At 43.3% G+C, this 27858-nt stretch overlaps 1 protein-coding gene across 4 annotated transcripts in view; it reads right to left on the reverse strand.

The window, feature by feature from the left end:
* Window positions 1–2324: 2324 nt before the first annotated feature.
* LOC133139873 (phosphatidylethanolamine-binding protein 4) overlaps window positions 2325–27858 on the reverse strand; it is a 75156-nt gene continuing 49622 nt past the window's right edge. For 3 of the 4 annotated variants that reach the window (XM_061259323.1, XM_061259321.1, XM_061259322.1), the window contains exons 5-7: window positions 13227–13272; window positions 12496–12612; window positions 2325–3079 (exon numbers count right to left, since the gene is read on the reverse strand). In XM_061259323.1, coding sequence (XP_061115307.1) covers window positions 2988–3079; window positions 12496–12612; window positions 13227–13272 — 255 coding nt within the window. In that variant the 3' untranslated portion in view covers window positions 2325–2987. Of the gene's footprint in view, window positions 3080–12495; window positions 12613–13226; window positions 13273–20582; window positions 21469–27858 lie in introns of those variants that run through there. The other variant, XM_061259324.1, reaches the window with a different exon arrangement.

Raw genomic sequence — 27858 nt, forward strand, 5'->3', positions numbered from 1 at the left:
TCTAATACAGTACATGTAGTTAACATTAACGATTAACATTTATTAACTAATACAAAATTTAAAGAGTGGTCATCCTTCCACAATTAAACATTTTAAAAATTTCACAAATTTTAAATACTTGTTGATATTTGTGAACTGGTATGACTCAGCGAGTTTGTTGGTAATGGTTGGGAAGCACGTAAAAAAAGAAGCATTTATAAAAAATGCATTTGTGATTTGAGAATTTTGGAAGTGTTCCTGTTGTTTTGCTTATGCAAGGTAAACACTGAAATCCACGAAATAAATAAACGCAAATATCAGGCAATTGATCGGTGATCTCCTGGAGTTCACAGAGAGGGCAGCTAAAGGTTTAGGAAGGATGGCTTATCCTCCAAAGGAACAAAGACCCCCATTACCTACTGCATCCTCGCAGTCTGATGAGACACCATAACAAGGTCAATGAAACCACCAACGAGACATTGATCACAGGCACATCAAAGTCCTCTGTGCAAATCCACTCTCTTTTCAGACAGCAGTGGTATTGATACAAACTCTTCCTCGAAGGAGAGGCTTCAGGTTAGAAACATTAAAGCACCGATATTCCATACAGAGTGGAACTCTGACTCCCCTCCCCACAAAGGCCAATGCAGAGACTGGAAAGTGTGCGAAGCCGTTGAAAGATTGAACACATCTCATCATCGGGCCCTCGCTGATTTCCAAGCCAGGGTCCAGGGTTCAAGATGAGTCCATTTATCCTCATCGGGTTCAGTTCAAACTAAGGCTGCAACTCACACACCCCGATACGGCGCCATCATATTGCTTAGTTTCATGTGCTTTCATGTTGGCATTAAAAATAGCCACTATCTAGCTACCAAAATATTATTTTGGACTGGTAAAGCAAGCACAATGGAAAAATTACAGTGACAGTCACAAACAGAACTTTCCCTTCTCAGAAAGAAACAACAGTTAAAAAAAAAAAAAATACCGTTAACTACCCCCCTCCAATGTCCCCTCCTCCCGCCTGTCATTCTTACGAGTCTGGCCCAAAAGTAGCGCTGTGGAGTATTTTTGTCCAAGTTCCACTGTGGCATCCGGCTGTGTTGTGGTCTCGGTTTCAACGCCCACTTCCTCTCTTGGCCCTGACGTATTTCCTCCCCTGAATTAGAATCAACTCTTTCCACACTCAGACCCATGATATCAGGCCCTCTTCCCTCTACTTTCATTAGTGTCTGGAAACTGACTGAAATCCCCCACAGGTCATAGTGGGTCTCTGTAACCTTTACCCCCACAGAAAGACCAGAAACAGCATTCTGTTTTGTTGCCACAACCTGTTTACAACAGCAAATAATATTTAGAGGGGATTTTGACAACCTTGCCTAGAAATCACGAGTACATTTCTGGTAAACGTTTTCAAAAATACTGGAATGCTGAACATTCTCCATTGATTCCAATTTACCTTTTTGTTTGTAGCAGCTTTTGGCATATGCAGTGTATGTTTTCATTGACAATTCAATTCAATCTGCTGCTCCTGGATGGATAATGTTTTAGCTATTTTAAACAAGTGCTTATATAGCACCAGCAGATAATGGCACATAATGGATACATGTGAAGAGTGGATTAGAACAACAGGTGGAAGTGCAGAAAAGACCTTACACAGTGAATTTACCAGATTAATAAGTAAGTAAAATATACACTCAGTGACCACTTTATTAGGTAGATTGTACACCAGCCTGTTAATGCAAATATTTAATCAGCCAATCATGTGGCAGAAATTAAATGCATAAAAGCATGCAGATGTGGCCAAGATGTTCAGCTGGTTTTCAGACAAAATGTCAGCGTGGGGAAGAAATGTGATCTAAGTGACTTTGACCGTGGAATGATTGTTGGTGCCAGACAGGGTGGTTTGAGTATCTCAGAAACTGCTGGTCTCCTGGGATCTTCACACACAACAGTCTCTAGAGTTTGCAGAGAATGGTGCAAAAAGAAATAAAAATCCAGTGAGCAGCAGTTCTGCGAGTGAAAAAGCGGTCAGAGGGCCAGACTGGTTGAAGCTGATAGGAAGGTGACAATAATGCAAATAACCACACATTACAACAGTGGTATGCAGAAGAGCATCTCTGAACACACATCAAACCTCTAAATGGATAGGCTACAGCAGCAGAAGACTAAATAAAGTGAAGTCTAATAAATACCTAATAAAGTGTGTGTGTATATTTGGCCTAAAGTATATACAATTTTTAAAAAGCTGATACCTGTACATTTACTGTATGCGGTTTATTACATCATACAGATTTTGGTGAAATATGCAGCTTTGGAGCACAGAGTGACACATAGAGTATAGGCCATATAGTAATATATCATACTTTAATAGCAATATTCACTATAGTGATATGATACACATTCAACTCCAAACACAGGTAACTATCAATCCTCATCAATGAGAAATACAGTAAGGGGGGCTCAAAGAAATGAAAGGGGAAATTACACCTCAATTTAACAATACATTACAACAGACTGATATACCACTCAGACAAAGGCTTATTTTTATGATTCCACTGAGGGTAATGCACTGAAGCTATTTTATATTCATAACCGCATAGTTTCATTAAGCATATGCAAAGCACATCACATCTGCACCATAATGTCAATGAAGGGACAAAGATCCAAGCACTGTAACAGGCCAAGAGGCATGTCATGGACCGCCTCTGCAGATCCATGCCCCTAAACATTTTCTGAAGAGCCAGAGCATGCGAGATAAATTCTACAAACACAATTGTTCTTGGAACCTCATGAAAAGACAAGTACGCCATGTAACATAATGCCATGAAGTTGAGAAAGCAGAATGCAGTTGCCTCCTCATGAAGTGTTGCCATGGAACTGTTCATGTTTATTGGGTGTATAGGTGGCATGCACTGGTAAACATGTAGGGTGGTCGCACCCTGCTGACTTTGGGTGCCAGTCATAGGTCAGAGGTCACGGTGGACGATGTCAGCCAGGTTGTACCTTCACTAGTCCTTGGGGTTCTGCGTGAGGAATTGAACAGCAGCCAGTGGACTCCCCAGACCAAACCTCTGGATGAAGGCCTGTGGATCCCAGTTCCCTGAAACAAGAGACTAATTCCTGTGACAAGCTCACAGAATTTAACATCAACAAAATTCTGAATACATTTTAAAGGATACCATCAATTGCTCCATTATCCAAGAGAAAGATTGTACAAATTGCAGAACAAGAAGTAATAAGAGCCATTTTATTTGATTAATTTAACAGACCTAGTCTGTTAGCTTTGGGATTCCCCGCCCCCCAATCCCCCACCCACAAGCACACTCTGCCCTTGTGTCCCTTTCTTGAACGAAAAGGACATCCCAAAATTGCTTCATACAACGTGTTCTGCAGTGTGCACTGTATAAGGGCCGAAACCGAAAAAGAATAATGGAGGGGAAACGGCATTAGCTGAAGCCTTTTTCAAACGTCCATACCCGTAACAACCACTTGCTCCACGTTTTCAGAGAAATGAGACGCAGCAGTGAAGCACGTGGCTCTGGGGCGTGAGTCACTGCGAACAGCACTGCTGAAAATAAAACATGTTGCCGTAGCGCTGGAGGTGGGAACGCGAGCACTTTTTGGCAACTAGAGATGATTCGATCGCCTGTACTGTTTTTTTTCTTCCCTTTTTAAAACAAACACCAGACGGCCGTCCGGCTGGTATGACAATATCACTTCATGGATTTTGACAACCACCCCATTCCCACCCCCTCCCCGCGCACAAAATCTGAATTAGAATTCCAAGCCGACAAACTGATTTTATTTTCTTGCCGTCGGAGATGAACTTTTTTCTTTGTAAATAAAGCTTGGGGTGCTGCAGGAGGAGGAGAATGTTGGCCTGCAGTCTCATGGTAATGACGGCTATTTTAAGTCTTGTGCACAGAACGCTTCTCTCCCTGCTTGGACCTGTCACTGCACCATCTTTCCTATTTGCAATTCAGCAAAGTGGGTGTGAATGCATTTATGAAACCATAAAAAAGGGCGCAACATGAACTGTATGCAACACGAGCAGAGAACTTGAGAACAAGGGGACTCACAAAAGACGCAGTGAAACAAAAGGCACGTGGTGGCAGAAACCAAAGCATACAGAAATTATTTGGCAAATAATTTAGCCAACAAACAAATGACGGGGGTGGCAAAATCTTAAGATGTTGAGGGAAACCCCAGTGACTTCAAAGCTGCAAAGCTCGCCACATCCTGGAAAGAGTACACTTCAGTGACAATGTGCGCGAATGTATGTGTGTGCATGTGAGAGAGACAGAGAGTATAGGTGTGAATAATGTGCTTGTGAATGTTCTCGAATATGCATTCCCTGTGTGTCACAATGTGAGGGTTGAGACTGGCATTCATGAAGTGATTTTATGCGAGTGTCTGTTGTGAACCATTCTGCAGGTGGAAAATACAAAGCGTTCGGCTTCGGTCTCATAGGAAATAAAAGCTTTCCACCGCGCAACCTCACGGGACCAAACCCTTCCCAGTGCACTCATCCTCGGCAGAGAGGCAGGGGAGCACTCCCCTCCAGCACACTCACCTTCTCATATAACGGACTGACTGCCCAGGCAGCCATAATCCATTATCAGGGCAAGAGTTATTTCACTGCCATACCACGGCCTAGCAATTACCTTCAGCTTCCTGATGTCACCCCCTCTTCATTCCTCAATCTGTAATTGGATACACTCATTGCAAACTTCACCTGAACTTTACATTCACTGTCTGTGTCCAATTGACTGTAGATACATGTATAGTCCAATATGCCTTTACTGTACTGTTGAGTGCTGTACCAGGATGAGGTCCTTCATTTTAGTGTTGTGAGGTGTCCCAATGACCTGGTACTGTGGCCAGGCCACCCTGTTGTTCAGTGGCATTTTACAACGAATGTCCGACATGGTCTAAGAACATCTGAACAAGATGTAAAATAAGAGTTCTGTGTGTGGTGACCAGAGGGGAGGTGGTCAGCTAAGGTTCAGGTAAACATCGAGTCCATGATTTGGAAGAATAAAGAGAGGGCACAAAGGTTCATCTGCGCTCTCCTGGAAAACTGTCCGAGGCCATTTTCCGCTGAACTGCATGTCGCTTTTTGGAAAATCATTTGAATGTTCAAAAAGACCATCCATTGTTGTGTGTGCATTGTTGTTGGAAAGCATTGCTCACATACTGTCCAGACCCTGAGAGTCTGTGAGTGGTTCAGAGGCCGTAGTGGGTCTGGAGCTCAGCTGGAGGAGAAGATGAATAATAACCCAGAGCAGATTAGAGCTGGAGGCCCCCCTCACTGACCCCCGCCGCGCGTGCAGGGGCTGCCTGCAGAGGGGGCTCTTAATTGAGAGAGGGAAATGGGGTTGGCTGACCTGCAGTTATGAGATGACATGGCCGCTCGGGCCCCGTGCTCTCTGCACCCCTGGAGATAATGTGCCGCCTCTGCAGATCCGGACCCAGCCTGGGTTCAGCCCCTCACCCCCCTCCGCCCCCCCCCAACCCCACACACAGGTGCCAGGCCATTCTGGAGCATCTTTCAGCCATACAGTATTCCATATCGAGAAACAGGTCCCCAGTGACCTGTCAGTGCTGCCTGCTTTAACGCTGCTCCTTTTCACTACATCTATAGCAGCTCCCAATGTATGGCCTGCTGAAGCCCTTTACTGATTGTGTGAAGGAAGCATGAACATCAATGACTAAAGATTATGGAGAGATATACGGGCAGCAAGCAGACCCAAAGCCTCATGTTTGAGAATTTCTACCAGGAAATATTATAACTGAACATTTAAAGGCCACTTTATTAAGTACACCTACTGATTAATAGAAACAACCTGCTCCTCCAATCAGCTTGGCTGAAACTCAATATATAACACATTCAGACATGGTGAAGAGGGTTAGGCGTTAGAATGGATGATCTAATGTGTTTTAAGCAATTTTGACCGTTGTATGACTGTTTGTGCCAGACGTGGTGGTTCCAGCATCTTTTCAGAACAAGCACACACACACACACACACACACACACACATACACATACAAACACACAGACACACACATTCAGACATCACATACACCCACACACACACATACACAGATAACCTTCATGAACTCACGGGAATGAAAGGGTACATCTGAGTGGCAGGGGGAAAACCCCTTCTGGAGAGATGCTTTGCTAAGCAAATATATACACACACACTCGCATTCAAAAACACACAGTTTACAATACGGCATGTTGTCATCCAGGCCTGGGAACCACCCCGTTGCTGCCCAGATTTGCAGATGTCCTATAAATAGTTTTCTGTCCGTTTTTACATCCTTTCATAGCAGTTACACTCTTTCCATTTCCCCAATCTGCCAGCTCATGGAAAGTGCACACAGCCCTGTGAGTGACGCTGCGCTTCTGTCCCCTTTCTCCTTTCTCTCTCTCTCTTTCACTCTCTCTCTCTCTCTCTCTCCCTTCTCTCTCTCTGTCTCGCTCTCTTACCCTTCTCTCTCTCCTCTCTCTCTCACTTCTCTCTCTCTGTCTCACTCTCTCTTACCCTTCTCTCTCTCCTCTCTCTCTCTATCTCTCTGTCTCGCTCTCTCTTACCCTTCTCTCTCTCTCCTCTCTCTCCCTTCTCTCTCTCTCTCCCTTCTCTCTCTGTCTCGCTCTCTCTTACCCTTCTCTCTCTCCTCTCTCTCTCCCTTCTCTCTCTCTGTCTCGCTGTCTCTTACCCTTCTCTCTCTCCTCTCTCTCTCCCTTCTCTCTCTCTGTCTCGCTCTCTCTTACCCTTCTCTCTCTCCTCTCTCTCTCTATCTCTCTCTCTTTCGCTTGTGTAATACAGGAAGTGAATGGTGTGACTGTTGCCATGAGGGGGCGGAGCTGGCACACGGAGGGAGATGGAGGGCAGTGTGGGTGGTGTTCCGATTAACCATTTCAGCTGCCTGTTGTATGTGTGTGTGTGTACAGGCATACGTGTTGATTTACAAACACACTGTGTGGCTGTGACCTCAAATGAACTTGTTCTCAGAACAGAGGTAATGTCCCTTTAAGCATGAGTGCTTTAAGGGGATTCTTTCACCGTTTAAGATGTTACTCATCGCATCACACAGACCGCACGAGACTCTGACCTTCCTTCTCTCAAAGCTGCACTCCCACATAGCCATCTGCAATATCGCTGTCGCACAACCATATCTTTAGTAGCTGCAGTGGAGCGTCTCCCACAAAAACAAACAAACAAATGACGAAAAAACTGTCTCCAAACCTACATTACGCTGATGGCTTGTCTCTCCCCAAACGAGATGTTTCCAAGGGGATATTCAGCAATGCAAATGAAACCCTTCACAGCTATCGCAATTCCCGAGCCAGGAATAACCGCGAGTCATCCCGGGCAATGCCTGAGTGTTAAGCACCATCAAGGATTTGGCGGAATCAGAAAGTGAACTAATTTTTGTGTGGGTGACACACTTTTAAATGTCCACTGGGGTGCCATCATATCAACCAGGCTTTCAGATCCTCGTGAACACGCAGCCAGACAGCGTTTAGCACCGGGTAAGTGAAATTCCGAGACTCTGGTACAGCGTTTCCAGTACACTAACACATTAGCGCAGTCCGCTGAGTCTGACACAGTGTTAGCGTAGCTTCCTGACTTTCCCAGACTCTGAAACAGCGTTGGTATATTTTTCTGTCTCCAGCAGCTCTGATTAATGGGAGAATCTGTGGGTGGGTGGGAGACACAGATCTGACCATTACCACACAGCAACATTGCAAATGGTTTCAATTACTGCGGGAGCGCAGCTCTGCTGAGCTGGCAATATCATCCCTGTAGTCCAACGGGGGACAGTCCGACATAGCCGTCCACCCTGGGCATCCAGATGCACCCTCACATAGTGAAGTTCATCTCAGCACCTCCCTGCCAGAGGGCAGAATGGGAGGGGAGATCAAACTATCCGAAAATATGCTGTATCAATTATTTTCATTCACAGATATACACAAGTATATCTATGTACATACAGTCCCATTTATTTTAGTGTTCATTTTCCAATTGAATGTCAGTTCTGTACATAAACATTCAAAAAGAAACCATAAATATTTCAACAGTCTATCTTATGGGGAGATTATAGCCCAATTGTTGGCCTATGACAGAAAAATAACTTTTAAATTAGTAGATATAATTGTCAGTGCTGGATTTTGAAACTAATCAAGCCACATATATATGAACCATCCTTTTAGGTTGAATTATATTTCCCTGTTTGAACTACTTATTCTTTACTTTATGTCTAGCTCATGTTGTCATACCACCATGCACCCTGCTGTGCTGAATGGCTGAAACTAAGCAGGTGTGGGCTTGGTTAGTATTTGGATGGGACCTCCTGGTAAAACTAAGTGGTACTGGTCGCCCAGTAGGGGGCACACTTCCCTTTGGTCAATAAACCACATTGCCCCAGTGCAGTGATGTGACACTGTGCTGTAGGAGACGTCATCTTACGAATGAGATGTTAAACCAAGGTCCTGACTCACTGTGGTAATTAAAGATCCCATGACACACATCGCAAAGAGTAGGGGGTTCCCTGGTGTCCTGGCTAAATTCCAAATCTGGCTCTCAGCCTGCCACCTAATCTTCTCCTGATTTAATGGCCAAAGAACTCTCCCTCTCCACCTCAGCTAATGTGCGGTGAGAGTTCTGGCACAAAATGGCTGCCATGCATCACCCAGGTGGGGGCTACACAATATTAGTGGTTCAGAAGAATTTCCCCCTCATCAGTGTAAAGCCCTTTGAATGTGAGAAAAGTGCTATATAAATGCAAGGAATTACGTTTAGATTTGGCTGCAGGTAAGGCTGCTCTGTTCTGGTCTGTCCCTGATATTACGAGCATTGTTTGAGGGGGAAAACCCAGTGCCAAAACAGTAAAGATGCAAAGGTTGCATTCCTCCTCTGTGGTTTTCTGAGCGTCAACAGAGCCTGTGGAGCTAACCATGCTGCTAACAACAGAGTGTAAAATGGAGTGCCTGCACTTCCAGGTCACATCTCTGGCCTGATTTGTCCCCCGAGTGGGGAAATGAGGTCCCTACTGCAGTCTGAACAGAAGAAACCCTGCCCACCTTCTGATACAAACTGAAGACCCAACTCTTCAGATCGCAACATGGCTCCCCTGACCATGTTTATACATATATGCTTTCTTTCTTTTTATTTCCTTTTATTATCATGTTAGGTATAATAGACAGATATAGCTGTGTAAAGATGATTTGTCAAAGGTTATCAGTCTTGTGGTATTTTCTTTTGTTACAATACAAACTGTTGTAATGTTACATTACATAACTCACAATTGTCATATGCTTTTCAAGATCACAATCACAACCACAGCTAAAGTCAGCATTTTGGAAGGACTGCGCTGTCACTTTTAGAGCCCCACCACAGTTTGAAGGATGAGAAATGGCTTTGTTGTCGTGCTGTCACCTCTAGGACGGCAGACTGGGCCTGTGCGTTCAACTGCGGAGTTCCAACGCGATGCCAGCTGGCTGCAATGTGACACCAGGCTCTGTGTGTGCCCACGCCCGGCCCTGCCCCCGCCCCCGCCCCCGCCCCCGGCCCCCGGCCTGGTGAAACCCCTGGCACTGCGGCGGAGCACAGGGGGGATCCCCTGCTCCTGCGGCCTCTGGCTCCGCCCGCCAGATCACGGCCTTTCGATCAGCACCCGCGCAAATACCAGCTGTCTCGCTCCGCCCGCTGACCCACATTTCACGTCTCCCAGCCTGCACTGTGAGCTTCTGCGTCCCCTCAGCCATGACTCGGTCCTCCATTATTGAGGCTACAGCATGACTCACTCCTCCTTCTTCACGCACCCCCTGCTGCTAAACAGATAGTCATTATTTCTCTCATCGATTTGAAAAAGAAAAATAACCCAGCAGAGCAAATTGCAGTGTAAATTGAGTCAAGGGCCGAGACGCTGGAAATGAGCGAGATTAAAAGGAGGAATGTCCCACCCATCCCACCGGTCCTCTTCCCCTCCAATCATACGAATTAGTGTCGGCTGCCGTGAAAAATGCCCTCTGTACCAGGAAGGGCCGCATTGGGGCGGCGACTCAGTATGGCTTAATAAGGAGAAGGGGGAATTCCCCCTGTCCCCAGAAAGGCGAACCCCCCCCACCCTCAGATCCACGTGCGGCTTGCGAAAGGAGAGCCAGGGGACATCAGCAGTCTGGGGAGCTGCCACTCTGGGTACGGCGACCATCTGTGCCGCAGAGGTACACAAGCAGGTCTGCCGCGGGCCGCCATTCCGTCTCACCCGCTAACAGGAGTGCGGCTTATTAGTGTCCCATATGCTCGTTAGCCACGAGTCCCCCCATTATTCTCATTGTGTGAATCAACGAAAGCGCGCTGCAATCGCAAACGCCAATCCGTACAGAATGCAAATCTGAGCGCCAGCGCAGATGAGGCCTGAAGTTTGACGTGCGTCGGTGGCACACGCTCGAAAACACACCGTAGCCTCCCTCTCGTTCCCATGCACCACCAGATCAAGGGTCATGTTTAATTATCTCTGTGGAGCGAGAAGCCCTTCGTTTCACTTCCTTGTGCTGTCCAGGGGAAGCGCTTCTGAGGGAGCCGTGGTGATTTGTGCGGCGGTGTGGGCGAGGGCTTTCGGCGCCGACGGGACTGATGACTGATGTGCTGTCTGGTGTGTCGGAGGGGGGCGCCAAATGCAGAGGAGCTTCCTGGGGTCTCCTCTTCCTGGTGCATTACCAGAAGAACTCGGTTCTCACCAACATCTCCACAAACAAAAGACCATTGTCTTCACTGTCCAAAATATTATTGTTCATTTGTACCGAGCAAAATCAAGAGAATTTCCCCTGCCAAGATTAAATATTTCCCAGTGCAAAATAAATAATGAAAGCAGAGTCCATCTGTTTTGACACTTCTACATGAGGTTTAACTTCACCTTAATGTAGAGGTATAGTTTGCTGGCAAAACTGTCAAACACGTCAAACAGGAGGAAGACTGGGAGCTCTGCTCACACAGGGCGGTGACCACCAAGTCTCAAACCACACTGATCTCCCCCTATCTCACTCACACCGCAGCTCAAGCAGAACAGACAGCTGGACACACCACGCATGAGGTTCGGAGAATAGTAACATTCTGTGGAAGTTTCTGGCAATAAGACGACAAAAACACAACTTCTTCTGATATCGCAGCTGATTTTTAGCTGCACCCTTAACGTCCATAGAATGTTTAGGCTACTCTTAGGGACACAGCTCCACAACGTAGTTACAGAACAGAACAGTTATCAGCCTAGATGTCCTCCAGCCGTGACTAGCTTGTAGCATTGTGTGGGTTGGCACACTGAATGTAACACTTTCTCAGTAAGACCTGGGCTACTCAGACCGTCGCATAGATCCCTCAGCCTGTCCCATAGGTCCCTTAGCCTCTCCGGGACTGGAGACTTTCTCTCCGGGACTGGAGACTTTCCCTCCGGGACTGGAGACTTTCCCTCTGGTTCGAGTGGCGAGGGGGGGCTCTTTAATGTGGACGAGGCACTGCAGGTGTGCGTGGGCTCAAGGACTCTGAGCATGACCCTATTAGCCTGCTCTCCAAGATGCACACTGACTCACTAACTTCATTAGCATTTCCCTTATTAGGTTCGAGCACTTGGAGAAAATAATCTTCGGAAACTGGCTGCAGAGGACCCTGATTAAGCGCTGGCAATTATGTGTGTGGCTGGTGATGCCCTTTGCTGGAAACAATGGAGAAATGAGAAGGAGCAGAGCGGCGCAATAAACAAGTGCGCCAGACCCATGTCTGCTTTGATGCTCCCATCAACAGAACACTTCAATACATCAATGCAGCACTTACATTTCAGTTCTATAGAGATAAACCTAACTACAGAGACAGGCATGGAGGCCCATAGGAAATTTGATTTAAAATGTGCAAAATGGGATGTGGTAGCTTCAATATTTACTAAATATTTTGTAAATAACATACAGTAAGTATGTCAGTGTCCTATGGGAGTGGTGTGTTTAGCATGTCGCTGTTGTAATATTGAATTCTGAGTGCATGGGCTTTATGGTGTCATGGTGTGGTTGGTGTAGTATTGTGTTTAGAGTGTGGGCTTGCTCAGTCTCAGTTTTTAGGTTTTGGGAGAGTTCAGAGCATGGGTGTTGAGTGTTTCTTGTCGTAGGCGTGCCGAACTTGATGTGTCTGTAATTTCACTGTGTTGGTGTGTTCAGTGGGTTGTGAGAGTTGAATATATGCGTAGGTTTAGAGCTGGGAGTTTCATTTGTGTAGGTTTGTTCAGTGTGTTGGGTATGGTCAGTGTGTTAAGTGTCAGGATGAGTAGCTGTGTGTGTGTGTGTGTGTGTGTGTGTACATTTTGTGTATTTGTGAGTTCAGAGGGATGGGTTTATTTATTAGATAATGTGTGTATTTGTGTACTGAGTGTGCTTGCGTGTTCATTGAGTGGGTGTGTTTGGTGAGTTTGGTGCCTTTGTTTTTTCAGCGCGTTGGTGGAAGCCGACCACATCATTCATACCCAGTGAGGAGGACTCCTCCTGGCTGAGGTGGAGGGTCTCGTCGGCCGGCTGCTCAAACAACATAAACTGGTACCGATGGAGACCAGAGTTTCTTGGGGGGGTTGGGCGGCGATATTCTGTAAGAGACACATTTATTTTATTAACCTTTGTGCATACAGGCTAGATTCACTGAGCACTAATACACTTGCACAGATTGTTGCCCCCCCCCCCCCACACCCCCCACTTCCTCCCAGGTGTCCTCTGGTCTACCCTCTCTGACTTTTCTGTTTTTCTCGCATTGGCTTTGGAAAACTCTCAAAGGGTTAACAGCCGCTTTGATTATAGTAACCGTGTGGCCATTAGTGGAGAGTGGTGGGCTCGGGCAGAAAGTGACGGTTCGAACCCATTAAATGTGCCATGCTCACACCCCAGACCACAGCCTGGGAGGGCTGAAGTAACAGCAACCCGCCAGCACAGCTGTCACAGACAAATAAACACACCACTGCTACTGTCACCACCATTAGCACTGCTAGGCTCTAATGTCGCTTGCACACTAGATTATGACAAGGCTGAAATAGATGAGTACAGAAGACTCAGGTAAGTTGTCTTACAAAGGAAGCATTATCCATATCTGTACTTTACATAAAAATACAGATAATATTTTAAGTGTTCCTTCTGGTGTGGAATCCAATTAACGCCCACACGAAACAAACAAACAAATAAACAAACAAATAAATGCAAAAATTCTCACCAGACAGAACCGAGCCTTTGAAATCACCTTTTTTCAGGTCACTTCCCTGTAAGACGAGAGAAAAGGTAAGCGAGTGAGAGAGAGACAAAATTGCTCATTTACACCTGAACTACTGTGAGATACATAATTATGACAAACACATATTAAGACTGAAGGAACAACAGACAAAAACAACTGATTGTAATCATAAAGAGTCTGTCAAAAACTGGAAAACTGGAAACACGCAAGTAAATCAAACAAAAAGAAAACTTCATTTTGCTCTGAACAAATTCCAGTAACTGAATTAGAACAATACTCCATCTGTGAAAAATGAAACAACACAGGATTATTGGCCGATTAAGAACAACCAAATCTCTTGGATTCCCCTATTGCTCATAAGGAGACGGAGGAGAGACAATGGGCCCTCCAATCAGAAAGAATAAGGGAGCCTTATGGCATTCTCAATGACATGCTAAAATATGACAGCAGTAAACTGCAGCAAGCATTGTTATGAGCATGGTCTATCTACTTCCCTACAAGAATAATGGCCATCCTTAAGCGTGGAGATGGATTTAACCTCATCAACCAGGACATTAGTATGAACAGCAATGTGTGGAAGGTGTCTCTGTAGTATCATAAACAAAATAATTGTACACTTCCTTAATGAGCACAGTACCGTGAGTGAGTTGTTTTTTAGCTACAACATCAGATCACATTTACATTATATATTGCTATACACATTTACTATATTTGCCAATTGATAATTACAGTTAAATACATTTCATTTTCATAAAACACTGAATTCTGTTTGGATGCTTTTGTTTCAACTCTTTTACAAGGTTGTTGAAATAAGAGCTATGTACAAATTTACAGAAAATAAAAGTGGAACAAAGAGATAAAAAACTAAAAGAGAAGAAAAACTCCCTTACTCCAGGCTGTGGAGTGAGACCTTGAACCCTGTTTAATATTCATATATTAACAGACTGGTAACAACGCAGAAGCAATCTACAAACACTGCAGCTTACTCAACATGACAAGGAAATTACAATACATTTCCTTCTCGCGTAATGAAGGAAAATTAAGTAAATTACATCATACACACAAATCACCTAACACAGGTAATCATACACACAGATCACCTAACACAGGTAATCATACACACATATCACCTAACAAAGGTAAAAATAAAAAAGTGCCAACAAAGAAATGTCAAGAGCAACATTTTCCCTTCAATTACAAATAATGTTCTTTCACAAAATGACAGTTTGCCCAAATTTATATTTAAAAAAATCCCAATGAGGAGACACTTTCAATTATCTCTGGAGAAAAATGCATTGTTAATAATTATTATTGTTATTAATGTGGTACTCAAGGATTGACAAAGCGATGCCTTGTTTTTAATTTGTTTCCCAGTGATTGTTGTTAATGCCTTGGCAACATGTACTTACTGTATGCTATGCCAATAAAACCCTCGAATTGAGACAAAGAAAGTGAGAGAGACAGCATCAGCTGTGCAGCTGATTACCAACATGCAAGTACTTTGTGGATTATGCAAGTGCAGACCTAAATCTGTCTCTCCAAAATATCTAATCTAATTCCTAACTTCAAAAGCCAAAAAAAAGGAGTAATTAAAAACAATGAAAAATAATCTGAAAGCGACTGCAAATATTTTAAAACAAATACGTACTGAACAATTAAAACATATTGGATTAATATACAGCATTTCTACGAGACACAAATCAGAAAAGGCAAACTCAGAGTGAAGAAAGAGCAACATGCAAAATGAGAAACATGGCACTTCACCAAAATACTACACAACCCACCTTCAAATCCTACACAAGTCATTCACTACATCCATGAATAATGGAGGGTATTTTCATGAATCTTTTTGTTTTTCAAAATATGATACTGAGATGCAGTTTATTTTTGAGAAATTTCCCAACTTCTTTATAGTTCTTATGTATTTGGATAATTTCACATATACTACTATTAGCAAGTTGTATGCATATTCATCTTTGAATATGATACATTAAAATGCATGATATATTCAGAAAATAAATGATAAAATGGGCAGCAAGAGTATGCAAGGTTTCATCACAACCGATTGTGGCTGTACCTCCAACTGGATATAAAAGGAGCCGATGATTAGGACATTCACAAAAATCAATTAATAAATGTTATTGCATGTCGCATAAGTAAAAGAGCAACTCAGGGGCACTATTTGGTTTACTGCAAGACAGTTTCTCCATCACATTGTATTATTTCCTGGAACCTCGGATAAATATTGTGTGACATGCAACTGTTCTTTGTCCTGCATGCACGTTGCCAGGCATAAATTTGAGTGTATTATTTTGCACTAAGAAAACGTGTGATGATGGGGGTGAGAACATTGTCTCCGCAGAATTCTACAGTCAATGAGCATTTCAGAAACACTGAAAGCGATCTCCTTCCATATTGTACTTCGGCCTGCAAGTTCATTCCATGTCAATGCCTTGCTAATACAGTGACATCTCCTTGGAGTACAATATAATATAAGCAGAGAGAGAGAGGGAGAGTGTGTGAGAGAGAGACAGAGACAAAGAATGGGGGTTGTTTTTGTGTTTAATTGTAGAACAGTAGCTAATATGTCAGTATTTTAATATTTGAGTTTTTAGAAAAAAAATTTATTTGAGATGTTCAAAGGGCCTAATGTGATTCCTTTCTGGAATGTTGAGTTATATGTTTTCGTACTGAAGCAGGAAGGACCATGGGAGCCATTGAGAGATTCAACGCATTAGTCACCTGTGGGCTGAAAACCCTGGCTTAGTGGGAGCTGGACATAAGACTCAACAAGGCACTGGGCTGCAATCTCCAGCAGATCTGGGCTTAAGTGTGTCGATGCTCGCTCCACATGGGATCTGCAATATTCAATATCTGGAGACAAAGACAATGCCCAGCCAAATTAAGTACCTGATTGGATTTCAGGATGGAAAATTCCCATATTATTAATTGTATATGAACTCCCAGTTGCCTAGGAACAGGAATTCTGATGGAGATGAGTTGAATGAAATGTCTTTTTCACAGGCCATTTGAACGTTTGAAAATGAAGCCCCATCTGCTGGGAGTCCTGGCGGACAAGCACTTCACTGCACGAAGCCCTGAGGAAGGCCTGCTCCATACTGCTGAGGTCACTTACCTGCGTGGGAAGAATGAGCCTAAAACACTGTTTATTAAAACTGCTAAAACCCAGTCTCATGGTGAAGCCGGGAATCTCCCCTCAAAAACCATATGACTGTCGGTAGACATCTACTGAACTAGAGACTCACCCTTCCTCAAGGCCAACCTTTATTCACCAGACACATGCGCCCCCTAAGGGATGTCAGGAAAACTGCATTTTCTGAAAAATTAAACAGTTCTAACAATAGAATGAGGTTTTATACATGTTATAAATAGAGTAAGCAATTAAAAATATATGAGATTCCTAATTCATGTGCAACAATAAACAGTAAGTTATTTGTCATTCTATTTTTTATTAAAGTAGTTTAATTTGTTATGCGAGTCAAATCCCAGCTAAAGAATCGATTGAGGGGAGAGAATGTGTTAAATGAATAGTTGGCCATAACCCTGACTGTACACATACTGTACACAGTCTGATACTGCATACGCTATGAAATTGTGCTTATTGCCAACAAGGCATTATATGGCACCAGCTACCTGCATACTTGCACATTCTCACTACATGCATGCTACATATTCGATACTTAAAATCCCATTTTTAATTCTTAAGCCTTTTTGCTAAATCTTCACTTTCAAATGTCCCAATAGCCACACTGATCCCTCTTTTGTGTCATGTTGTGCACCCCCTTGCCTTTTTAATAATGTACTTAAAATCTGGTTATTTAATTCTGTAAATATTAATCAGCTGTAAATAATAATCTGTGTTATTTTGCCCCTGTGGTTTGAGTGTGAGGCAGTCCCAGTGATACTCCGCTCAACCTCCCTGAACAGTCAGTCTATTTAGGGTGCACTAGTTGCTGGCGGTTTTGGAGGCGATGACAGTGACATGGTCCTCACCAGCATGGCCTTATGAGCTCCTGCTGGCAGCACCCGATGAGCACCACTCACTAACTAGGCCCTTTCCTGGCACAAAGGCCCAAGACGATTGGGAGGGGGTGTTTGGAGAGGTCAGTCCGTCTCTAATACTGGGTTGTCAGACCACAGGACGGTAGCGAGTTTGGGAACCACTGCTCTATTATGCATTGTCTCTGGCACGGTCTGCTCGTGACAGTAACATCTGAAACAAGTGCTGGGTACCGAAGTGTAGGTGAAGACACTTCAGGCCTTCTGTTAGTCTGAAAGTCTCCCTCACCTTAAGACTAACAGAATCAGGTGTGCAAAATTACGGTTGAAATTAAAACGTTCAGGATGGTAGATCTCCAGGAGCAGTGGGAACCACTGCTGTAGAGAATGGAACACACTTCAGGGACGTGCACACTGCCTCAATAGTGGACCAACTCAACTAATCATTATGGAAGCAATGAATCCAGGCCTGGAGGGCTGGTGTAAATGCAGGATTTTGATAAAATAAAATGCTTATTTTATCAAATATCACAGAATCTGGATACAAATGACAGATCATGTAAATGATTGGGCTAATTAAATAATTAAGAGCAGAAGTTGATCGGAAATCCAAAACAGATACATATGGCCTGCCTTGCCCATCCCTGACCAGTAGCATGAACATTTTGATGTTTCGTTCATTGTAGGCCAACACGATCATTTCAACTTAAATGGTAAATGGTTGGCATTTATATAGCGCCTTTATCCAAAGCGCTGTACAATTGATGCTTCTCCATTCACCCATTCATACACACACTCACACACCAACGGTGACTGGCTGCCATGCAAGGCACCGACCAGCTCATCAGGAGCATTTGGGGGTTGGGTGTCTTGCTCAGGGACACTTCGACACAGCCCGGGTGGGGGATCGAACCGGCAACCCTCCGACTGCCAGACGACTGCTCTTACTGCCTGAGCCATGTCGCCCCCCCGAAAGACCAAAAGACCAAAACAGCATTACAATTTTGCTTCATGCAAAATTGGATTTTTCAATGACATTTTAGACACTGTTGAATCCTCCTCCTTGACATCATAATGTATAAATGAGAACCAACCCCTTAAACAAGGATATCACAATCAATTCAGTTGTACACAGTGCTTAATGGCTGCATTGCTTCGATGTGTAAGGCTGGGAATAGTTAGGCACATTTTGTATTTAAAGTGTTTTTTTATTACTCTTCCCAACTGTAACAGCTGCAAGTATCCACGTAAATCAATGTGATAACTATAATGAAGATAATATAAATTATGAGCACAGTTATTGCTTTGGTTCATTCCTATATCCAGTGTGCCTTAGACTGCATTAGAAATTACAGTACAGAAATAAGCCATAAATTTGTCATCATTACAATGAAACTACTTTCTTCCTGCAAAACATGAGATTCAAATTCAGCGACATCCATCACATGATGCAAAACTATTCACTGAAACAAGCGGCTGAAAAAAATGAACATAAATCTACTTTTAGACGGCCAATGATCAGACAATCTTGGTGCATTTATTTTAAAACTAAACTAAAAAGAAAGTAGCTGCTTGACAAGACTAATGTTGAATGCAAAATGCACCTTTAATTTTTAGTGTTCTTGAAAAAATATCTTGTACAAAAAATGTCAAAATGTCAAAGACAATGATGACGATAGTAGTAAAAATAATTAATTTGCTTGTATTCAACTGAACTACAGATTTCCAGAATATTCCAATATTCCACTCCATTTGAGCGATAAACAAGCAAACACAGTATCCATGTTTCAAGTTATTTTTTCTGGGGTGGGGGGGTAGGGGTATATTTTTGCCAAATCTTTCATTGCAAGATCAATTTCAATAGAGTCTTTGCAGTCTAATCACTTAAGTAATGGGAAATTACTTGGTCATAACCAACTAACTAAAGCCACAGGGTCTGATATGCAAGAATCCGAACTCTGAATAACTGTTGCCTAACCCACTGTGAGCAGTGGAAAATGCTTTATTTAGAACAGCTAAATAGATTTACACAGCCTGCTGAATCTCAGCTCATTGCCATAGCAACAGGTAGTCAACATTTAAGAGCGAAAGTCACAGTTTCCCCCACTGTGATGGTTTCTATTGATCTGTCTAAGCCTTTTGAAGACTTAGTCTGTGGCCTTTCACTTCATTTATTCTAGGGGGCCTGCTAACATCACCACCTGCCAGAGAAAATGATGAGGAATTGTCGCAATCAAATAAGTTACAGTGAAGAAAGAAGTGGGATACGCGTCACTGTGCCTCTTTAACGTAGGTTCTTGTTCTTCACTGTCTGCGTTAGCGACTGTACCTGGTGGTGACAGGCACCCAAATACTGAAAGAGACATCGTTTGGCCCACAGTTCCTGAACAGGGGAAGGACAGCATAGACTACTCCCAGCTAAAATGTAGAAATGCCAGCACCAATGGCAAGCAGAACAGTCTTTAGTCTGCGGTACAAACCTTTTGTGGAAAATACACCCAGAAAGTTTGAGACAAACATTTGGTGGAGTGATCAGTAACCCGCATGAGGAAAGGCCCCTCCAGGGGGATTCACACTTATTTACACGGCATTTTCACAAAGGGGACCCGCTACTCCCTAAAGCTGTGGGGCGGGGGCGTGACAGGGAATCAGTGTGAAAAGGCTAGGACATGGAGGCCAGTCCCTCAATTAATCCCACAACAGCCCCCCTAGGGGACTGCCAACTTTCCCAATCTCTGGATCACTCTCTGCACATGTATAAACATAAAGATGAACAGACAACTGAATGACTCCAGGAGTGCTTTTCCCTCAATTTCAGCTGCAGAACAGGGGATGGTTTAGCGCAGCTGTTATTTTCAAGCCAGAGGAGTTGCTTGAAAAGTCTGTTACAGTCCTGTGAAAAAGGTCCTGGAAAGGTTCTACTGCCTGTGGCTTGTATGGTTTAAGCTACAGTTACTGTACAGTGTGCATGATAGTTAAAGAGCCATAGAGAACAGGAAGAGCAAAAAATGGATCAAGGGGGTTGAGGAAGCATTTGGCAGACAGAAAAAACACAGCTTTTCGTCTTCTTAGAATAGTGAGGCTAAACTACAGGTAGTAATGCTTGCCCATACACTTTAACTGTGTGGGATACCAAAAGTCACCAGGCTGACAGCCATTTTGGAAGCTGAATCACAGTGATTAAGAAACACACTGTACACACCACCATCTTTTTTTGTTCAAGAAAAATGGTATTGTTTTCTTTTGAGTGTTGTCTGGGCTGAGAGAGGGGAAAGAACAGGATTACAGAATTCACAAGTGAAAAACACGAAGCCAAGCTGAGTTCACAGAATGCTATGGGCATTTTTATCGGGAGAGAAAATCAAAACACAACTTGCACTCAGTTGGTATGATTCAGAAAAACAAAAGACAGACACTATATCAAACTGAATATGTGAATTAGCCTATTAACAAAACAACCATTGTTATTGGGCTTTTTTCCCTCTCCGTCAAGAGTGAGTCATTCAAACTGAACAACTGAGTGTTTATCTAAGCTATCAGAGCGCTTCACTCAGGAAACAAAAGAGAATCCACGGCTCTGAAATGGAGTTTACACACTATACAATTAAAAAGAAAATCTGGGTCCAGCTGCATTAAGAGTAATTTTGGAAACAGAAAACACTGTCAGAAAGTCATGAAAAGGATAGTCATGCAACTTAAGCTGATGCGCAAAGTAGATTAACATATGGCAATATCTTACTAACAAAGCTGTAACAACACTGCGTTGAAATCAGACACTTGCAAAAAATGCACAGAAAAAAACTAAAATGTGCCCAAATGACCTGTGTGCAACTGCTTCCAGATTTTATTTGTACAGTAAAGACAATACTACATTCATACCAACAACATTTCAACAGCTTGAAATGCATACACTATCCATCTGTGGGGAATGGAAAAATAACCACTAGAAGTTGAAAGCCAAACCAAAGACGGGGGTGAGTCAGCTAATGTTACCCATATGTACCGGGCTTGCTAGGTGATGTTCTTAATATCTCATTAATGTCTCTTCCCTCAGCGTGTATGAGATGGCACATTTCAGGCAGTTGAGCGGATGAGTGTCCAGTAGAGCTGCCTCTGGGTGGAAGGGCACGGCCTGAGTCAGCAGGCCTGCTCGGGCTGTCCTCAAAGCGGGTTCACCAGTGTCGCCACCCCTCCGTGGCTGAGGCTTGAAATGACAGAACGCTTCATTAAGACCTGTGTGCTAAGCCCACAGCAATTACCAGCACCTCCTTCAATATGAACACATAAGGCAACTTCATATACTCACTGAGCACTTTATTAGGAATTATTATTTACTGTCCACCTACTTATTCATTGGACTATTTAATCAGCCAATCGTGTGGCAGCAGGGTAATGCAAAAAATCATGCAGATACGGGTCAGGAGCTTCAGTTAATGCTCACATCAACCACCAGTATGGAAAGAAAATGTGATCTCAGTGATTTTGACCATGGCATGATTGTTGGTGCCAGATGGGCTGGTTTGAGTATTTCTGTAATTGCTGATCTCCTGGGACTTTCACACACAACAGTCTCTAGGGTTTGCAGAGAATGGTGTGAAAAACAAAAAAACATGCAGTGAGTAGCAGACTGGTCGAAGCTGAGAGGAAGGTGACAGTAACACAAATGACCATGCCTTACAACAGCGGTATGCAGAAGAGCATCTCTGAACACACAACACATCAAACATGTAAGTGTATAGGCTATAGCAGCAGAGGACTAATAAGTCTAATGAATGCCTAATAAAGTGCTCACTGAGTGTACAGTACTGTACAATAAAAACAATAACTTAAGTGTTCTGCAATAATTATTGCAAGGTGGTATTTATATTTCACATATAGATATACTGTAATAAGGCAACAGTCCAGGGGTCCACACCAGTCATAATTACTTCTTATGCAACTGTCGGTCTTTTTAAGCAGCAGTCTATTCAATTGGTCTTACAGGCAAAATAAGCCTTGGACTACCCCTATCCATGAGGATGGGCCTGAAATCATTTCTGGATCCAACAGTCAAGTGCTGTAGCCGTTCCGTTCTGCCTCGCATAAGAGGCATAGAAATACCAGACTCGGGTGTTGCATAATGACAAAGGTCTGGCCTCCACAGAGCCAATGTTCCAAATGAGCTCAATATATTTAACTCTAATTAAAAGTATTGAATTTGCATGGCAATGTATTGAGCCAATTTCAGCGATATCCGTGCAGTCAGTTTATCACAGAAAATTGAAGGTCAGTTCATCCTTCGGCATCCTTCGCCGTGTTTTTTAATCTCTCGTTTAAGCGGCAGAGCCGTTCTCAGAGCTTTCCGTGTGCCAGCCACCGACGGGCATGGAAAAAGCCGACGGAGTGGAATTCTCCGATAGGACTCACCTGGTGGGAGGCTGGCTGGCTGGGCGGGTGGGTGGGTTTGGGGAGGGGGGGGGGGATTTTATCAGGGATGCCCGCTTGCCCACCCACCTCTCTTCTTGTCTGTGTGGGTGAGAGCTTCCCTTTGTCAGCAGGGCTTACTCACGCACCCTATCCCCCCTCCCTCCCTCCCTCCCTCCCCCTCTCTCCTGCTCTCCGCACACCCACACCTACGACAGTGCGCACCCACGTCCTTCCAGGCCCGGGATGAGGGCACGGCGATGCGCCGCTCCACTCGCAGTCGGGGGAACAGACGAGGAGAGGGAGCGTGACAGATGGCGTTCACAGCTCTATTTCTGCCGCTGGACTTTCACTACCGCTGCTACCCCTCCCCCTTCCCCCGCGCGAGCGGAGCCATGCCAGCCTCTCCTCCTCTCCTCTCCTCTTCTCTCTACATAACTGGAGTCCATTCATCACAGACTAAGTGTGAATCGAGTTAGCCGAGCGCTACGGCACAGCTCCCGGCTTGCTAGCCTTCCTTTAAAGGGAATTTGATTGCACATGCCAAAGATCAATACACCATCTTTCAATTACCCGTCAACTAACCTTCTGGTATATACAGTGGTCTCCAAATGTATTTCTGAGTACAAGTAAAATTGTCCTACATAGCAAATTGTTAATAGAGTGGGCTCCAGAATTATTGGCACCCCTGACTGGCAATGCACAAAAAATACTTAAAGAAATAAAAAATAATGAACAATATATACTCACTGAGCACTTCATTAGGAACACCTGTACACCTACTTACTCAAGCAATGATTTAATCAGCAAAATCACGCAGATACAGGTCAGGAGCTTCAGTTAATGTTCAGATCAACCATCAGAATGTGGGGAAAGATGGCCCTCCAGGCAAGACAATGCAAATATTTGACTAATGTTAGGTTCACCTAAAGTAGAGTGCCTTTTAAGGACTATTAAGACTATATCTGGTTATATTTATTTAGCGTTACCTAGCTAGCTAGCTTGCTTTCATAAGGTGACATTATCGATAACATTAGCTAGCTAGTTTGTTTTCATAAGGAAGTTATATATGCTTTTATCTTAACTTGGCTAACTAGCTAGCAAAAATTACTATTGCATAAGTCAGCATCATCACATCATAGCAAATTGACAGTTCTCATTACCATGCCCGTATAGTTTGGGTGAACTTTTATATTGGGATATTTAGGCTTCGAAAAATAAGTCTTAAAATACATTTTAATGACTGAGTAATAAAAAATTATGCATATTTGTTTTGTTGATGTCTAAAGACAACTGGCAAGTGTCACATTTAACCGCCATGTTACTCCTTTCAATGGAACTAACCAAAACCAAACATTCATTTAGTAAAAAAACAAAAAAAACTAAATCAAGGTTTCATAATTATTGGCACCCCTGTAATGCTTAACCAGGGTAAGGAACGCATTTGGAGGAATTTTGGACCATTCCTCTGTACAGATACTTGCAAGATCCTTCACATTCTTGTGTTTCATATCAACTGCCCTCCTCAGTTCAGCCCACAGGTTTTTTATGGGATTGAGATGGCCATTGCTGAACATAGATTTTGTTGTCACAGAACCATTTCTGTGTGGATTTTGAGGTATGCTTTGGGTCACTGTCTTGCTGGAAATTCCCCCTACTGCCAAGTTTCGGCCTTGCTGTAGAGGAAACAAGATTGTCAGCAAAACTGTAATGATACTTGATGGAATCCATTATACCATTGATCTTAACCAGTGTCCCTGGACCTCTAAAATTAAAACACCCCCAAAACATCACTGACCCACCATCATATTTCACTGTGGGTATGAATTGCCTCCTTTTATGCAACTCAGTTTCATAGTCTCATCTGACTACAGCACCTTCATTCTATCTTAATGGAGCAATCTATTTTTTATAAAATGAGTGTTTGATTTTGGTTGGTTGCATTGAAACATTAATATAGTACAGTATTTTCCACATTGTGAGTAAAAAATAAATTATATATATATACAGAGCATCCAGAAAGTATTCACAGCGCTTCACTTTTCCCACATTTTGTTATGTTACAGCCTTATTCCAAAATGGAATAAATTCATTTTTTTCCTCAAAATTCTACACACAACACCCCATAATGACAACATGAAAAATTGAGCTCAGGTGCATCCTGTTTCCACTGATCAACCTTGAGATGTTTCTACAAATTAATTGGAGTCTACCTGTGGTAAATTCAGTTGATTGGACATGATTTGGAAAGGCACACACCTGTCTATATAAGGTCCCACAGTTGACAGTGCATGTCGGAGCACAAACCAAGCATGAAGTCAAAGGAATTGTCTGTAGACCTCCGAGACAGGCTTGTCTCGAGGCACAAATCTGGGGAAGGGTACAGAAAAATTTCTGCTGCTTTGAAGGTCCCAATGAGCACAGTGGCCTCCATCATCCGTAAATGGAAGAAGTTCGGAACCACCAGGACTCTTCCTAGAGCTGGCCGCCCGTCTAAACTGAGCAATCGGGGGAGAAGGGCCTCAGTCAGGGAGGTGACCAAGAACCTGATGGTCACTCTGTCAGAGCTCCAGCGTTCCTCTGTGGAGAGAGGAGAACCTTCCAGAAGGACAACCATCTCTGCAGCAATCCACCAATCAGGCCTGTATGGTAGAGTGGCCAGACGGAAGCCACTCCTCAGTAAAAGGCACATGGCAGCCCACCTGGAGTTTGCCAAAAGGCACCTGAAGGACTCTCAGACCATGAGAAACAAAATTCTCTGGTCTGATGAGACGAAGATTGAACTCTTTGGCGTGAATGCCAGGCGTCATGTTTGGAGGAAACCAGGCACCGCTCATCACCTGGCCAATACCATCCTGACAGTGAAGCATGGTGGTGGCAGCACCATGCTGTGGGGATGTTTTTCAGCGGCAGGAACTGGGAGACTAGTCAGGATTGAGGGAAAGATGAATGCAGCAATGTATAGAGACATCCTGGATGAAAACCTGCTCCAGAGCGCTCTTGACCTCAGACTGGGGCGACGGTTCATCTTTCAGCAGGACAACAACCCTAAGCACACAGCTAAGATATCAAAGGAGTGGCTTCAGGGCAACTCTGTGAATGTCCTTGAGTGGCTCAGCCAGAGCCCAAGACTTGAATCCGATTTAACATCTCTGGAGAGATCTGAAAATGGCTGTGCACCGACGCTTCCCAATCCAACCTGATGGAGCTTGAGAGGTGCTGCAAAGAGGAATGGGCGAAACTGCCCAAAGATAGGTGTGCCAAGCTTGTGGCATCATATTCAAAAAGACTTGAGGCTGTAATTGCTGTCAAAGGTGCATCAACAAAGTATTGAGCAAAGGCTGTGAATACTTATGTACATGTGATTTTTCTTTTTAATAAATTAGCAAAATTTTCAATAAAACTTCTTTCATGTTGTCATTATGGGGTGTTGTGCGTAGAATTTTGAGGAAAAAAATGAATGTATTCCATTTTGGAATAAGGCTGTAACATAACAAAATGTGGGAAAAGTGAAGCGCTGTGAATACTTTCCGGATGCACTGTATATATATATATATACAGATAAAGTACTTTTTGTGCATTTCCAGTCAGGGGTGCCAATAATTCTGGAGCCTAATTCTGCCAATGCTCCACAAAGGAACATGACAATATACAAATGTAGGTTTTTTCACCTGAAGATTAAACTTATCCACACCCCTGCAGTAAGTATTTTTGCATCCTCTATTGACATTAATGAACCTGAAAAAAAATCCCTTTTTTTAAAGAGGTTAGGCAGATCGGTTTTTCTGTTTTTGTTTATATTTTTAACTAATTTGAATTCCAAATTTTGTCTTTTCTCTTGTTTTCCATGTCTATTTGTATTCATAGGCTTGTCTTCTCCCCTGCCGTACATACGGTCTGTCATAACCATTCTTCTCAATCTGCAGTCCACCAGCTGAGCCGTACTGTCATCGCGTTGGAGGTGCGCACAGTTGGCAAACGCAAAACGTAGGCACCGGAGGAGTCGCTAACAATGAAACTGGAACAAACCCACCAACTGAAACCTTCCCTCACAAGGCAATCTCATTTCTGGGTTTTTCCACATGTGAATGGCTTTCCTGAGTTCAAATTTTGTTCACTCGAACAAAATTTAGACTTGAATCCGATACGGTAATACCGTCCCTCTACACTTTGGCTCCTTATGTCAGAATATCCACCCTTGGCTGAGCTGGAACTTCCTAATAGGAGGCTTCCAGCCAATGTGGGGGAGGGGGGGGGGGGGGGAGATGCAAATGTTCTCATCGTTAGCTTCCATTTAAAGCTCTTGCTAGAGAAAGCAAAGTCAAACCACAACCATCTTTCATGCTCCTTCTGCACAGTGCACCTGTGGCAGTTCCTTGTGGTTTACCAAGAAACTTCCAAGAAAAAATACCCTCAAATGTCAACCTTAGGTCTGAATTCACAGGAACATTAACGTATTTTTTGTGTCCTCCTTCTAGCAGGGTAAAGATAATTTCAGCACCTCTGAACTAGAGGGCCCTCTGGTGTATGGCATCATTTTAGAACCATTACCTGATTTTGGAGGTGAAACGCCATGAAATTAGCATATTTTTGTGGACAGCAGCTTGACTTAAACTACAGCAAATAAATAAATGTGATCTGTTTTCAAAAGTGTAAAGACAGGTTTTAGAAACTTGTTAAAATTCCTCTGATAAATGTGCTTCTCATAACTTTCAAATAAGAAAAGATCAAAGCAGGATCACACAGAAAGGGTTTTATTTAAAGCAATATTTTTATAAATATAATCAACCTTTTTTAAATATATAGCTGTGGTATTTTGGGGTCTTGATGGGGTAGATGAATGGGACAAATTCTAAGTAGGTCCACTCCAGCCTACTACTTCATGCATGTACATTTCTCAGAGAACCATTTGAAGAAGTACTAATGAAAAAAAAAAAATGTAATCTGATTCTTTACTAAACAAATATTTACTGATGGTTGGACATATAATTATGACTAGAGCGACAGTGAAAAATATCTCTGAGCATAGTGGTGATCTAAATGAAGAGCTATCCTTATTTGAATATAGTGAGCATTTTTTAAACTGCACCCAAACCACCTTAGAAAACTAACATGCAATTCATTGGGCTGTTCCTCCAACAAGTACAGTATCTTTAATCAGATGTGTTTTACTTGGTGTTTGCAAAAAATC

Source organism: Conger conger, chromosome 11 (genome assembly GCF_963514075.1).
Source record: "Conger conger chromosome 11, fConCon1.1, whole genome shotgun sequence".
NCBI classification, from domain to species: domain Eukaryota; kingdom Metazoa; phylum Chordata; class Actinopteri; order Anguilliformes; family Congridae; genus Conger; species Conger conger.